This window comes from Egretta garzetta, unplaced genomic scaffold (genome assembly GCF_000687185.1).
Source record: "Egretta garzetta isolate BGI_Z169 unplaced genomic scaffold, ASM68718v1 scaffold291, whole genome shotgun sequence".
Taxonomy (NCBI): Eukaryota; Metazoa; Chordata; class Aves; order Pelecaniformes; family Ardeidae; genus Egretta; species Egretta garzetta.
In genome coordinates, this window is record NW_009258783.1 from 2252933 (window position 1) to 2268922 (window position 15990).

General features: G+C 47.7%; 1 protein-coding gene across 1 annotated transcript in view; it reads right to left on the minus strand.

Annotated features, from left to right (window-relative positions):
- FRMD4A (FERM domain containing 4A) overlaps positions 1 to 15990 on the minus strand; it is a 185939-nt gene that overhangs the window by 21987 nt on the left and 147962 nt on the right. The window contains exons 12-14 of the mRNA XM_035889183.1: positions 13237 to 13361; positions 11920 to 12058; positions 5205 to 5346 (exon numbers count right to left, since the gene is read on the minus strand). Of these exons, the coding sequence (XP_035745076.1) occupies positions 5205 to 5346; positions 11920 to 12058; positions 13237 to 13361 (406 nt within the window). The remainder of the gene's footprint in view (positions 1 to 5204; positions 5347 to 11919; positions 12059 to 13236; positions 13362 to 15990) is intronic.

Consider the following 15990-nt stretch of genomic DNA (forward strand, 5'->3'; position numbering starts at 1 on the left):
TAGCAACCCTGGTGAGCAGTTACTAGCAAAAACTAAACGGCTGAATTTCTTCACTGAATTGCCAACAAACTGTTGAGTCCCAGTAAAAAGTTGTTCATGATTCCAGCAGATGTTTCAAACCCCCCGTATTTTCTTTCTTTTAGGACAACTTTAATGACCTACGTTTTCCTTTCAACTGCTCTTCTCCTTTCCTTCCTCTCTCTGCTCCCTACCTCCACACCAGCTTCAGATTTATTTTTAAAAGCTCTTTGGTTTTGCACTGCGGGTTGCCACAGCAGCTACATAGATGCTGAAACATTTAAAAGCATATGAACAGGCTAAGACCTGGCCAGATGCCTGAGCTGATTCGGGGTGTGCCGACAAGAAGGAAACGAACGGCTTCTGGCTGAGCTGGTACGGACCCAAATCAAGCACAGACAGTTCACGGCATTTGCTCCAGCTGCGCTCACCCTGCGTGAGAACCACGCTGGTCTCAACCCCGATGCGGTCGCTGACACTGTCCACCAAGGGCGCGTTTTGTCATCTTTTTCACCCCTCCCAGAAAGCAAAGGAATTGGGGGAGATCTGGAATCGCATTGTCACACTCTGAGTTAAGCAGTGGGATTACTGCTAAAACCAAAGTCATCCACTCCTTGGCACTAATGAACCAGTTTAAATCAACCTTTTCCAAGTGTGTCTTTTTATCACAAACTTCTCTAGTGTAGCGAGGGTGCAAAGGACAGGGGACAGGGTTCTCAGTTCATGGCTTGTGATGCTGAATTTTTTTAGCTTGCCCATACCTGACTTGGATGATCCCTTGGGCATACTGCAGGACTCACATATTTCTTCAGACCTTCCTTGAAGTTTCTCCTTCAGGAACTGTTCTGTTCTAGCTGGTTTTTTTTTAAACTTTTATTCAAAAGCTGAACTATTTTGGGGTGTATTATTAGATTTTTATGGGTTGGATTCTCTGCTTGTTCTCACAAGTGAAAAGCAAATGGAAACTTGATCAGTCAAGAGAATCACACCCATGTGAGACACTTCTAAAGGAGTGGAAAACAGTGCTTTGTATTGCTGGGGTGCCTACAGCTTCCATTAAATGCTCTTTATTTCTAAATATGTATTAATCCAGCCTTGAGCAAGGCTGTGACCACAGACCCACTTCTAAATCCAGTGGCAACTGACCCATAAATGTCAGCATAAATCAAAAGACCATAAAAACAACCAAAGAAATAATCAAAGACAAGCACAAACCAAACCAATCAAGCTGATACTACCTTAAATCAGCCTTATTAAATATGATGCTCACTGAGTCATGGCTGTCCAGTGCCTTCCAAAGGGGGTCATCAACAACGAAAAATCAGTCCTGAAAGATCAGTCCTAACTTGAGAGACTCCTACTGCGACAGAAATAGTTGATTGGGAGGCTTTCTCAGGTATGGTACCTCCCACAATTAGGGCTAATTCCTAATGCAGTAAATCAAGTGAAATGTTGCTGAAATATCTAATTTCCCTGTACAGCTTTTGAATCGCATCTAAATATGGCAAACCCTTCATGCTACATCCGGCTGCTGGCTCCAGCTCGCTGGCGTTTGGTTGAGGTCCCTGTGGAAGGCTGTCCCCTGAGCAGGGAGGGGAGGTCCCCCCACGCTTGCTCCGTGCCAGAGCCCGGGCTGACTCACCGCGCCAGGATGTCAGCGCACAACAGCCAGCAACCTCAGACGGCTGCTATCTCTTGTCTCTGCCAGACAAATAGGATATCCTCTGCGGCGCGCGGGAGCCCAGCTGGAGCTGCTCCGCACAGGATGCACTCAGATATCCTGTGGGCGACTCATCTTCGTGAGCCCCCGTGCTTGCGGGCCGTGCCGGAGGCTGCACGGGTGCTGTTTATCCGCTCCAACACCCGCCGGGGCGGTCCAGCTGGGAACCGGCTGGCTGGGCTCTGTCGTGGCATTTTCAAACGTAAACAGGCCCCTGCACAGGAAACCTCCACCGCTGGTGAAGGAATGGAGCTCAGGGGGCCAGAGGCTCCCCGAGCATGTCTGCAGAGCTAAAGCAGAGGTGCTTCTCTGTGGTGGTCTCTCCTCTGCCCACTGAGACGACGAAGGTGGCCTGGAGGTCAGTCCAACAGTAACCCAGCAATAACAGGGCTCCTCACTAGCTAGGAGCCCGGCAGAGCACTTAGAGCACAGACCGAAGAAAAAATCCACCTTAGATCTAACCTGATTTTGCTCCGATAATTATCTCTGCTGGCTTTGATTAGGGTTCATGCAGTGTGAAAGCAGAGCTTTCATTCCTGGGCAAATCTTGCCCTAGATGTCCAGGGATGGCTCAGAGATCCTGAGCAGAATATCCCTGAGCTAAATCCCAGCAGCCCACTGTTTTAGGGACCCCCATCAGAGCCAAAATGAGGACAAAAGTAAAGGAGCAAGCTTGTCAGAAATGCACTGGGGAGCATCAAGTATCAAACTTACAACTCTGGAGCAGACACAGACTGAGATCAAGGGCCTGGGAAACACGGAGGGGCTTAGGCTTTGGCCCTGAATTGCTAAGATCATGGGGAAGTCACTGCCCCAGTATAAGACTCCATCTCCCCTCTGCTGTGCCTTGAGACTGTAAGTGATGTGGGGCAGCGACTGTCTTGCACTGCACAGCAGGATCTTGGCCAGACAGTGTGACAGCTGGAAGCAACAACAGATATTTCCTTGCAGCCTTGCTGCAATCCCGGGGGAGACATATCAGCTTTGGTGTGCTCCTCGTGGCACTGATAGCCCCTTCAGTGAGGAGGATTGAAACGGAGAGAGGAAACGGCTACAAGCAGTTTCCAGGAAAAAAGGACTGAGAACAGTAGGGAAGTGGGAGCAAACAGATATTCAGTCCTGCTCTTGTGATTTCGAGTCACTCAGGGTATTTATAGCCTGGAAATCTACTGTGGCCACTTAATCATTTGCACTTATTCTCTCCAGCGCGCAGGCTGTACTGCGATAACCCATCATTGTTGTGACTGTATGCCGATAATCTTCAGCACAATGGGAGGAAATGCAAAGGCTGGGACGGAGCTGGTGACTGTGCCCAGCGGGACAGGCAGGGAATGCCCCCTCCCGTCCAGTGGGACAGGGCTGGGTCACCTCTGCCAGCCAGGCTCAAGGGAAGGGGGTCTTGGAGCAGAGGGGTCTGGGTGACTGTGTGGAAGCAATCCAGGGTCTCCAGTTCCCTGGTATCTGTCCTCCTCTGCCAGTTGTCTTCTCTCTAAATTTCCTTGTAGCTGCTTGCGGCTGCTGGAAGGCACACAGCAGCAGCAAACCCCACAGCTCTCCTTAACATTTTGCGGAGAACCCTGTCCTCACAGCTGGTAGGACCTAAAGGAGCTCTGGACACAGGAACCTGGATGGAGCCATGCTCACCTGGTCCATCTGCAGCACCTCAAATGAAACACAGGTTCACACAGTCCTACGCAGGAGTCCAGGTAGACTGATCCACCTACCCAGGCCTCAAGAAATGACTCACCTGGTCAATGAACTTTGCATGGGTCTAGTCACTAGTGCAATTCTGCTGAGTCTGCTGAGTCTTAGCCAGAAGGGATTTGAACAGGGAGCAAAAAAAAAAATAATACACAAATAAAAGCATGGGCAGCTTCCAGTTTGGTATTTACATCCACATAACCCTGATAGGTGCTGGCCCTACAGAAGCTTTTCTGGGCCTGATTTTCTGCTGGCTTTCACCTGGCTACTGCTCTCCCAGTGTGAGAGCAGAAGCCGACCCCCACTTTTTTTTTCCAGGAAGGTAAAAGTCAGCGTATTAACATGAAAACAGGATTATTACCAAGTAGCTCTCACAAACTTGGGAACGGTGCCCAGGAGGCTGATATCTTGGAAAGACCTTAAGAACTTCCTTGGGGTACTTAACGTTATTTACCTTCCAGCAGGAGAGCTGGAAAAAATGCCAAACAAACAACCCGACACCAGTTTGGGAGCTGCTCAGCTACTGCAACTCCTAAGCGATGGGAGGCACAGACGGTGGATTGTATACTTCCTCAGGAGGACCTCAGGAGCAGAAAGGCATCTCTGTTTGCAGACAAGGCAAGGAACTGCACAGCAGGCTGCTCTGGAGCTCTGTAAGCACTGCATATTTTAACCCCTTGCTGGACATTTTCCAGGCAGGAGTGGCTTTTAAGAGACATGAAGGATACAGTGATGCAAAGCTTACCTACTATGCCCGTATAGGTTCAGTTTTAAAGCATGTGTGTTCTTAGATGGACTCTTCCCTTGTCAAGCATGAGAAGATTATTCTCTGGTAGTACACATCTCAAAACAATAGTTTTCAGTAACTTGACATTATGCTTAACAGAGGGCATTTAATTGACTGGAACTGTTAATTATAGTGATACCAACTACTTTGCCCTCCTGAAGAGCTTCTTACCTAAGCAGCTTCAAGCTCTTTGCAAACTATCAATCCTTGCTTTGCTCCTGGAGTGATGTTTAGCACTGTTTTACACACAGCTTGCCCTGTTCAGACTGACAGAAGAGTTTCAAAGACATACAGACAAGTTCCTGACTCCTCTTCCCTGGTCCTTCTGATGCTCTAGCTCTCCTCAATATCAACTTCTCTTGGGTTTCTTTCACAGATTATGTCTTCCTTGTAACAGGAAGGAGCTCTAAGCCACAAAAAGAAACCTCTAGGTCCCCACACTAGTATGGAGTAGAGTGCTAGGAAATAGCTCCTTTTGAGCCTGGGATACCAGGCAAATTCCAGCAGCAGAGAGGTAAAGCAGATGTGCACTCTGTGAAGAAGCCACCCTGCCTCAACACTGCTGAAGGACATCCCCAATCCCCAGCCTCAGTTTCCCTAGTGAGCTGCAGTGGCTGACTGCTTTCTTACTGCTGGTTGAGGGCTCCTTCACAAATGCATCTGCCTAGGGATGAGCTGGGTGCCAAGGGGTGATTATGCCAGAAACTGTGAAGAGAGACCAGGTCTCAGCTAGAAAGTGAGAGGTTGGAGATGACATCCTGAGGCCAAAGAGAAAATGAGCAGTGGTAATGAGAGAGGGGGAGGCTGCTGTCTGTGCTGTTTGTGGGGCAACGTGCTGAGAGACAGACTGACACCTGGACAGACAGAAAGGCTAAAGGGAAGTGACTTTCATTTCTGCAGTGCATTTCTGCTCCCCATTATACCATGGCCATGGCCCTTCCCACCATATTCTCTCCAGCTACAGGATAGAGGACCTACCTGATGACAGAAGACTCCCACTGCTGCCGCTGATAATTTTGCCTTTACTCCCCATGTTGGCCAGCTTTGAGGTCTTGAGCGTTCCAGTTTCAGTCAGGTCAATGGCAATCTCACTCAGGCTTCTTGCAGCATGTATCTTGGACTGGACACAGACACAGGAGTTAGTTATGATCTAGCACTTCTTTAAAGCTCACAGAAGGAAAAAGTCCTTTTGCTGTGGCAGGAAACAGGCCTCCATGGCAAACTTGGATTATTTTACATGAATAGAATGGATCTGGCACAGTATTCACTGCTGCACTTTTTACATTCTTAAGTGGGTACAATTCTGGCATCGCTTCCTGTTGTTTGTTATTTTCTCTGCTTTGCCATGCACATTTTTCCCTCTTAAACAAACTATGTATGGAGTCACTGTGTTACCACATACAATAAGAAATCTTCAGAAATGCCAGCATAATAAACTGCAAAGCCTGAAGGCGGCTAAAGATCATCTCTAGCATCTAAAGGAAGGCAGGAGGGGCCTTTCCAAATCTGCAATAAGCTTTGAACCAAGACACAGTGAGGACATGGCTTAAATGAACTGTCATGAGAAGCTGGAAAAAAATACCAGCAGGAAAATATGTTCAGGTTATGGTCCAGACTAACAAGCCACGTGCAATGCCCCTGCTGTGAGGGACTTCTTCAAAGCATTAACATTACTCTAGTAAGAAACAGTAGCTGGCTCCAATTCAGTAACTGGCCACACTAGGGCAAGGAGTCACCCATTGTACACCACCAAATGTCAACAGTCTAGGCACCTCCAGAGGAAAGTCAATGTGCATACTGCATAAATCTACAGAATAGAATAGAATAGAACAGAACGGAACAGAATACTGTGCTACATTTCAGTTGGAAGGGACCTCCAAAGATTATCTAGTCCTCCTCCTATCTTAGGAGGGAATGAGTTGACTTCCTAAGATGTCATCCTTTCTCCATTGGTTATGGAAGGATTTGAGACAAGATGCCCTGAAAGTACAGGTGAGATAACTCCAGAACTTTCTCTTCATTGAGCAGTGAGCTCAGTTGTGGTTATGCCACAGAGCCAACAAAGGCAGAAAACATTCAGGGCAAGGGAGTTAGGGGCACTGAGAAATGAAATCAGCACAGTGGCTGCTTGCAGGGTTGGGCTCACTCAGTCTTAGTGGCTGCCTTGCCTCTACAATACCAACCTCACTGTTAGTAGCTCACCATCCATCTCCAGTCCATTCTCCTGGCAGCCTCTAGCAGGTGCTTAACATGAACAAGAGGATGAAGAACATTGATCAAAGTTCCTGGGGATGGCCCTTCAGTTATATCCCTAGCACTACCACAGAGAAGAAATCTATGTATGAGGGTGTCTTGGGTGGCCACAAGAATTTTTCAGTCCTTTTTGTGATCAGTACAGCTTTAAAATAGCCTTAAAATAGCAACTGCCACATCTGAACAACCCCAAAGCCTCTCTAGTCCTCTATCTCATTTTTGACTGGGGTCATCTCCAAGCACTTCAGAAAAAAATATAACGAAACTTTGCATTAAGCTATTGTGGCATAATCTGTCCACATGGAACATTTCCCTCTGCCTCTTCTGAACTAATGCTTATGCTCTGAGCTCTATTTTAGGTATTGGTTGTTGAATTTGCTTCAGGTAACAAGCCATGCTGACAGGGAGGAAACTGACAACCAGGAAGAAGCTCGCTGTCTGTAACGCGGCACACAAAGGTGACTGCTATTTCATCTCCGACCTGGAAATCACCTTTTTGCTTGCTGACCCTCTTGTGAGCTCCTCAGTCATGGATGGAGGGAGCCTGGAGCTTGGCTCACTGCCCAAATCACATAAGTCCTGTGCTGCTGAGCTTCAATTAGCCTGGCCTCACAGGGCCACTGACCTGCAATTTCTATTTCCCAGAACCCAGAAAGTTGTTGGGACATTGTGCCGAGGCTCTTCAGCCGCACAGAAACTTTTCTTCAACAGGATGGTGAAGCCCCGGTTCACCTGAGCATTCACCTCTGCACCTCCTCAAGGCCAGAACAGATTCTCAGCCCTAGTCATACAGTTCAGGTGTTGGGCACATCATTACACATCACTTAGCTCTGTTACTGATCTGCTATGGGTCTTTGGGTAAGAGACTTGAGGTTAAATCTTAGCAATCCCCTGCCTGTTTGCACATCAATGAGATAATAAGGGAAGCAAAATGTCTCCCTGTTGCACACGATATTTTGAAAATTAATTTAAGACTTCAAATGAAGACAGCAGTGGGACAGCCTCATACTGAAAACATTCTCAGAAGTATTACCGTAATTTGATATTCTTGGGTATTTATAGCCTCTATCATTACCATTCAGAGGTACCCAAATACCTCACAAGCTTATTTCCACAACCACCCCAAGAACAGGGCGTGTACACTCATTTATTTGAGTGCAGAGGCTGAACTACCTGCCAAGATGTCAAAGCAGATCGGGTAACTGACCCTCTGAAATGAATGATACAACCAGTCAGACACCCCTCATTTCCAGCAGCTCCTCCCCAAACTCAGCCCCAGGAGGACAGCACTCTTTTAACTTCTTGGATCTGAGGTTCCTGGTCAGAAACAAGGTTTGTGAAAGATGTTCTCCAAATAGCTCTGGAAGGTTACTTATGGGTGAAGAGGAAGGTCCCTGCTTTTATCTAATGAGATTTCCTGCTACCTCAGTTTCGATAAGGAGCCTGAGCACAAGCTGCTGTCTTGCTGCACTGTCAGATCTTTGGAGGTATCAAGTCTTCAGGCTGCTGCTATCCTGGTGATTCATCCCCTGCAGGTACATACACGCTGTATGACCCTACATATATGTAGGGTTATGTATACTTTGTATAGCCCCAGGAACAGCCATACTGATGAAACCCAGGATCTGCCTAACCCAATATATTGAGTCCTTGCAGCAGATGTCTAGGAAAGGTACAAACCCCCAGTCTGCACAGACAGATCCTGCCCTCCCGCTCTGCGAGGCAGTGGTTTTCCTGTATTTGTAGGATAGTTGCAGCGAGAAGCCCTGTAGGTTATTTCCACTCATATTCAGACTGCAAATTAGAGCACACTCTGGCCCTACCTGTTTGGCTAGGCAGCAACTTAAACCTGAGTGAAGGCAATGCAACTGGAGGCTGTGGTCCTGGCCAGCACGCCAAGAGGCAGCTGGAAGTTTGCCCTACATAGGGCAAATTAGAAAATAGTGTAAGACCAAAGCCTGGCATCCCTAGAGCCAGAAGAGAGGAAGAGCAAACTAGAGGAGAGCAGATAGGGAATCAGCAGGGCAGAGTGATCTTCCTCCACAGAGGGTGCAATCCAGACCTGCTGAAGCTGGTGGTGAAGGTTTTAGATCCGACCGCAGTTGTGCTAATGGTACCCTACACTAAACAGTTGGGATGGAGCACCTCCTGAAAGGAATGGGGTTAATTTTCCATGCTGCTCAATCCCTGTTGCCTCTGCTGCCTACAGCAATGCCAGTCAGCGTCGGGTGGTCTTGTGCTTTGGACAGCCACTCATCAGCGGCAGGAATCAGACCAACAGCTCATTTCATACAGGCCACTGAGCAGCAGCCAGCGTGAGGCCTGGGCTAGACTTTGTACTGACAGCACAATAGTGGAAAGCTAGATTACATCCCATTAGCACTCCCTTGGGCCCTGCAGTCCCTCCAGGCTCAAAAATTTTAAAGCACTTAGCGCAGACCTGCCAAGTCTCATTTACATGGACGAAGACTGGCTCATTCATGAGTCATTTCAAAGCATGGGGCCAAACTGATCCCCAGTGTTGTTCTGACAGGGTCAGAGGGTGAAGAAAAATCCATCAGTGAAATGCAAGAGTAGATGGACACTAGGGATGAATTTATCCCTCTTGCTTGCAGTGATGGGGCTTTGCTGCAGGTGAGTTTTTGAAACCCTTGGCCTATTTTCTACCGGTTCATTCAGCCAAAAAGCTTTGCACTTGGAACAACGTGCTGTTGGAAATTCCCACAAAAAGAGACTTCTCAAGCCTTCTAGGCCAAACGCTTGATTGACTTAGTGCAGTCAACAGAGCAAAGACATGCCTTGAAGTCCTACTGCATCTGTCTCCTGAAAAAAAGGGAAGCTGACAGGAGTTCTGCACGCTGACATGTTCACTTGGAAAGCTGGGGTATCTTTTCAGTCTCTGTGTTACGCTTCAATTGCAGGGAGAGAGAGACAGATCAGCGGGGAGCGAGACGCTGGGAACTCGGCGAGCTGGCAGGAGTTCAACACGAAGTGAAGCTGCAAAGGCAGCTGGGACCTCACTCCTTTGCCAAAGGGTCAAAATCCAGGCAAAGATGATTTTCTTTTTAAAATCAAGTGAAGGGGCCTTTCCAGTGGAGCTGTGCAGAAGGTCCAGAACCAACTGGTACCCAGTTATGTGAGCAGCATGGAGTTCAAGCTTGCTTTATGACTATGTCATATCTCCTGCCATCTAATCTACATTACTGGAGTGAAGGTTCAGTTGTGGTGAGCTCCAGCAGGCTTTTTCTTCTAAGTTTGTTTTATTTTCCTTTCTTTTGTCAAAACGATATGAAACGCCAAGTTTGGACATGAAAGGAGGGAATATCTAAGTTTTGCTTTGAAGTTGAAGATTCAACTGAAGTGGGGACTGAGATTTAAGGGGATGTGAACCCATGTGACCTGGAACTCGAATAAATGTTTGTCTAAGCCCTTGAGAGCTAAATCGAAGACATTTCACATTACATGACTCTGGAGTATGTTCTACTCATTTTTGAAAGTGAAGCGCACATGGGTACAGTGTCCTGAAGCGACCGGCAGGATGAATTGACCAGATCAATTAAAAATGATCAATCTATCAATCTTGACAGTGTCACGTCAAAGACGAGGACAACAGACTGAAATACCATCTCCTTTAAGAGAAAGGGACAAAAATACATGTATGCTTTAACTTCAAAGCCCCAGCGTAACCACCGGGATTATTGTGACAAAGCACGCTGACATGGTCACAGACGTGACAGGTTGACAAACGAGGGCTGGTGGGTGGTGCTGTCTGTAGGAGTGTGAGAGAGGGGAGATCAGATTGAAACACAATCTGCCAACAACAAAAGAAGTCACTGAAGGGAAGTCCTGGGCATTTAAGAGACCCAGTTTCTTACCAAAGAAATGGGAGGAGGAGGGAATCTCCTTTTGTTTGTTCATTGCTTCTGACCTAAATACCTTGCAGCTAGATCAGCAAATCCATCTGGCTAAAAGTAAAAAAAATAAACTTCTGTTTGTTTTCTGAGTTGGTTTTGTTGAGAGCAAAACAGAGTGAGCTATGCATTGCTCTGGTGGTGCTGAGCAGAGGTGGGAGACAGGAAAGCATTACCTGGTATTGGGTGAGTGCAATTTTGCCCATATTCACAGCTGGCACTTAGGCAGGGGTGAGAAGTTAGCTACATCCCTAAAGTCAATACAGCTCACAGCAACTAAGATGAATCCTCTTTTTTTTGCATTAGATGGGACATGGCCAAAGTGGGTGTAACCATGTGTTCTGCCCAAGTCATCTGAAAGTCCTACCCACTCTATAATAAAGTCACAGAGATCGTGATGGGGAAAGCAATGTCAGAAGGATTTAGAGTGAGCTGGACTAAGAGCACACTGATGGCCCTTCACGTAATTTCAGAATGCCAATTCAATTCATTGAACTGGAAGAAAAATAATGCAGCAAAGAAAAACAGGGAAAAGAAAGATTTTTCTGTCAGCTTAGTGGGCTTAACTGGCTCATGAAGGGACCTGATATGACCACGGCCTGTGCATGGGAGGGAACAGCCGCCACCTGAAAATGGGGGCAGTGCTTTCAGCAATAGTAAGATGTTAAGCTTGTTCAGCCATTTTGAGAAGTATCACCCTTCAGACTCCTGCCACGTCACCAGAGATGGGGGCCAATGCAGGCAGCTGCATAAGCATGTACCCACTTAAAACACTTTTTATCTTCTCTGTAAATTCTTACACTAGAATGCTCGTATGGAGAGGGGTGTCTGCATGAGAAGTCTCTCTTCTGTCTCAAAGTGATCAAAGCGATCTCCTGCTGCTCTGGCTATATCTAAAATTACTGTTGAATTAGAGGAAAAACACACACTCCTCTGGTTTCAAGGTGGTTTCTTTTGTGTATTGAGCAGTCCTTTGGGCAGCACCAGATCAAGACAGTTCCTTGTTAAGGCCAGGCTGCCAGAATCCTGTCCCTCTCCTTCTGCTGTAAGATTCTGTGTGGAGAGAGAAATAATATCCCTACCCCTCATGCCTAGGAAAATACGATAGTAAAAAGCAAGGGACAGCAAGAAGGATTCAGAAACAGGTGTAGAGTGTGAAGCTACTTTGCACTCTGTTATTGGAAGCTGCCCTAACTTTATGACAGAGTTCAAGAACCAGAAGACACATGGAAACCATCCAGGCAGGGACATGACCTTATCTGCATGCAAGCTTTGGCTCCTCCAATTTGGCCACAGTTCAGTACAACCTTTCCCTCAGTCCTCACTCCCGTAGACATCAATTCGATACAAATTCCCTCAACCTGGCCAAAGCCAGCAGGTATTTTGAGTCAATTTGCCTTTTTTTTGATCTCAAGTGGAAAGGGAGGGTAGGAAAGAAGCCACCATCTGGACTTGACCTTGCTGGCACCGTGGGGAGTGAGAAGGACTCACCCACCGCAACATGCACTTCCCACCTCCAGCATGCTTACCTTGCTTTGTTTTCTGTCCAGGTAGAACTGATGTTGACTAATGGCCATAGCCCAGATGGACTTTATTAGTGCTGGACAGGCGTACCACGTATGCACAGCAATGCCACTATGCCCAAAAGTCCTCCTGGTCACAGATGCCCTAGAGAGAAGAAAAGAATGAACTGGGGTTACACCAAGGTTTCCTCGGGTAGTTTTCTGTGGCAGAACCTATCCCAGACCTCATAGTAAAAGTTGCTGTCTTTACTGTGCACACCCTTGTGCTAATGGGGAAAAATGCTTACAGAACAGCAATAAATAGCTACTCAAGCCAGGACAGCATTTACTTTAAATAACTCCTCAAGTTAGCAAGCTCCAGAGGACTAACAGTAAAGATCATCCAGTTTGTCCAGTTCAGACTGTATTCCTGGGTTTGGCTGAGCTGATGCTGACCTGCTACGTGTCCCAGGGGAGTCACTAATGCCAAAGCATGTGTGAATTCTGTGTCTCATCATATGCTGAGACACCTAAGGCCAAGCCCTCACACCCTCCACTACCTCTGGCTTTGGACAGTGTTTCTCAGATATTAGGATCTAGGTGACAACTAAAGATCCACAGGACCAATGGCTGCTTTAGAGAATGTGGGAGAAATCCTTCAAGTATCTTCACTTCCCCACTTGTAAACAGATGTAGTAGGACTTGCCAGGTGGTATGGGAAAGGGGAGCTGTGAGGCTCAGAGGGGGCTGCTTAGCGCCCTGGAGAGAAGAATGTTACTCAGCGATTAGCTGAGTGAATATAAAAACAGGAAAAATAAGAGCTAAATGTTTCCTCTCTGGGACTCCCAATTGTCCTCAAATACTAGCAAAAAACACAGGTTAGGTTTCCCCGTGCTTTCACAGCTGTACAAAACTGCTTGATTATTCCTCCCCACCCCTCAACTCTAACCCCACCAGCAGAGCCCCTGACACCAGCACACACAAGCTCGCAGCGTCCTGGTCTGCAGAACCACTCCCACTGCAGGGATGCAGCACTGGCTGGAGTAAACCAAGCCATCGATCTACAGAGCCCCAAATAAATGAGGTTCTCCTCTCCAGCCTCTTAAGAAGAGTCTTGTGGTGGAGTATGATTATGAAATGAATGTGAGCACTAATACACAGAAACACTCAGAAACATGACACTTCTGTTACAGCCTTTTACCTAGGGACGTGGATGGTGAAGAGGGGCCAGTGCAAGAGACAGCCTGGGGAGCAGGGTGTGCTACAGAGGGGCTGCCACAGCCCATTGCCAGCAGGCACTCTGCGTGATGCAGGTGTGGAGGTGACACTGCAGGACAGCCCTACTGTGCAGTGCAAGGGGTGGTCGACTCTTTTCCCAGCACTCTGAAGTCCTCAAGCCTGCTAAGGCAGTAGTTCCCCTCCTGCACCTGCACTGACCGCCTCTCCTCTGGTGCCTGTGGGCTACTGCCCTGTCCAAAATTGGAGGTGAACGTGAGGATGGGAGGCAAACGATCAAAGAAAGTTGTGATAGAGTCAAGAATGAAAGAAAAGCAAAACTCTGCAGTGAAATGGGAACTGCAGGCCGAGTTCAGCCAGGCCGAGTTCAGCCTGGGAGAGGGCTGACAGCTCTTCTGTCAGGGCCTTTTCAGTGCTGCAAAACGTGTTAAAGTCAAATTGTGAAGCTACAAATCGGAGTGAAATTTATTTGAGAAAACAACCATGGCCAATGCAAACAAAATCTGAGACAACTGGGATCTCATGTTTCAGTGTTACCCTGTGCTGAGTCCTTTCCATGCGACTGGAGCAGAAGACCTTGTCCCGTTATGAATATTGTTCTTGTGAGAAAACTCTCCGCTGATGCAACAGGGCAGCAGCTGATGGTCCTAATGAGGATGGCTGCTGGGCTGCCTCATCCCTGTCACTGGACAGGGAATGAAGGCTGCGCTGGAAGCTGCTCTTGAAGTTGAAGCTGGAGAGGGGATCCAACTCTGGATGCTTTACGTTGGCTTAAGGGACACGAACTGCTGCAGCATGTTGGCATATAAGGCTCTAAGGCATTAAAGCATTCAAACATGGGCTAAAGCCTTAATTCTGGTGTCATCCTATTCAGTTCAAACACAGTTACTTGTTTTGAGCTCTCAGAAACATACTCTGCAAGCTATTCATCTTCTCGTTAGAAAGTCTGCAGACTTTGCTAGTCAGAGCTGTGGACTTGCTTTCCACAGCTGTCTTCTGGGGACCTGTAAGACATGGCCCATGGGTGTTTTTTCCATGACTTCCCTGCATGCATGCCACATGCACTATGGAATTAACCCTGTCAATACCCCCTAAAATGTCTCATTTCCCTCCTTTATGGGATAAGTAACCACGACGAAGAGAGGTTAAATGGCTTGTTTGGGACTGGAAGCCACGGGCAGAGGCAGGGCTTAAAAACATACATTGTGCTGCCCAGCCCCAGCCACAACCACAGAGCTGTGCTTGCTCTCCTGCGAGCGTGGCTTCGCTGACTCAGGCTCTGGTTTGGCTACACAGAGAGGAATGTGGAGAGAGCACTGTGTCGGCTACTCCTCCACCTCCACACGCTGAACAACTCCTCACAGGAGCCCATCCCACTTGGCCAGGAGTCTACAACCCGAGCTGTGTTCCCTCCACGCTACTGCTTTACAGCCAGCATACCATTTTGACCTGGACGGTGGTACTCTCTGGATATGAAAATCAACTGAGTTCCCTTGTAGTGAGAAAGCACCAGGCTGATAGCCTGGGACAAGATTTTGTCCCCCTGGCGTTGATTCAGAGCAACAGCGCGATGGAATAGAAAAGGGAAGCTCTTCTGTGTCAGTAATTCCTATCATCTAAATACAAATGAGACAGAAGAGGTTCCTCTGTGTGGTCACATTTCATGCACGACATTGAGTTGCAAGTATCATCACGATTTTAACATCCCAGTGCTACTCGCTTTCTTTTCCTTGTCATCACTGCTTAAAGGAAAAGGCCAGCCTGGGCATTTAGGGGCTTCTCGCTGCTGGGTGCTTGCAGCACGCATTTCTGACGCCTCGCCCGCTGCCGGAGGCTCGGTAGGGGAAGGAGTACACCACCCCCAGCTCCTGCTGCTGGAAGATCTCCCACCATATTCTCAACTTCGGGAATTTGCTCTGCTAGATTTCATGCGACTATTTACATGCTTAATATTAAGCAGATGCTTCAAGGCTCTGCTGACCTGGAGCTACAGAATGGTATGAGCTGCTCTACTCAGGTTTTGCTTTAACAAAATGCACCTATAGAGACAGGCAGCACTGTATTGGTGTGACCACATTCATATCAGGGCAAATAAGTGCAGAAACAGCATGCAAAATTCCCCTAATAAAAATAAATATATTAGTACACAGATAGGCACGGGAAACAGGTGAAACAGGATCACAGCTGAGCGATCAGCAAAACATGCTACTACCAGCAGCACATCAAATCAGCCTAGGTAGGAAGCTGGTTTCCATCAGCCGTATTCATACTTACTTTGCAAGTGGGACATTGCTTTTAAGCAAGAACAACTTGGAGAGAAGTATACACGCTGGTCACTGTCTGCAGTAACCATCCAGTAATGCAAATGAGCAAGGAGTGCAGAATGCATTGATCAGAAGCAACACAGTCACTTGAACTCGCTCCCATGTTAGGTCTCTCAAGTAAGAAAAAAAGACTGATGGGCTTTCATCCAGACTGCCGGTAAACCTCTGGTACCATGCCATTCTTTTCAGTTGCACTACTGAATATTTATTTACAAGGAAGCATGTGAGTACAAAATCTGGTGCCCAACTCCAGGCTCCAAGTGCAACATGGGGACAAGGCAACCCCCCCCTTCCACGCACGGGGGTTGCCGGCACCGCAGCTGGGGCACCGGAGCTGCACAGCCCCGGGGGTCAGAAGGTGGCAAAACAGAGGGAAGAAAAAAAAAAAAAAATACCGCTAGGAGCTGAGGAGAAACATCCTCAAAAACACCCACCCGAACCCAAAATGTCCCGGTGGAAGGAAGCAGCAGCCCCCGGCTCGCTACCCGCTGCCCCTTGCTGACGGGCTTCCAGGCTACCAGGGGCAGCAAAGCCCGGC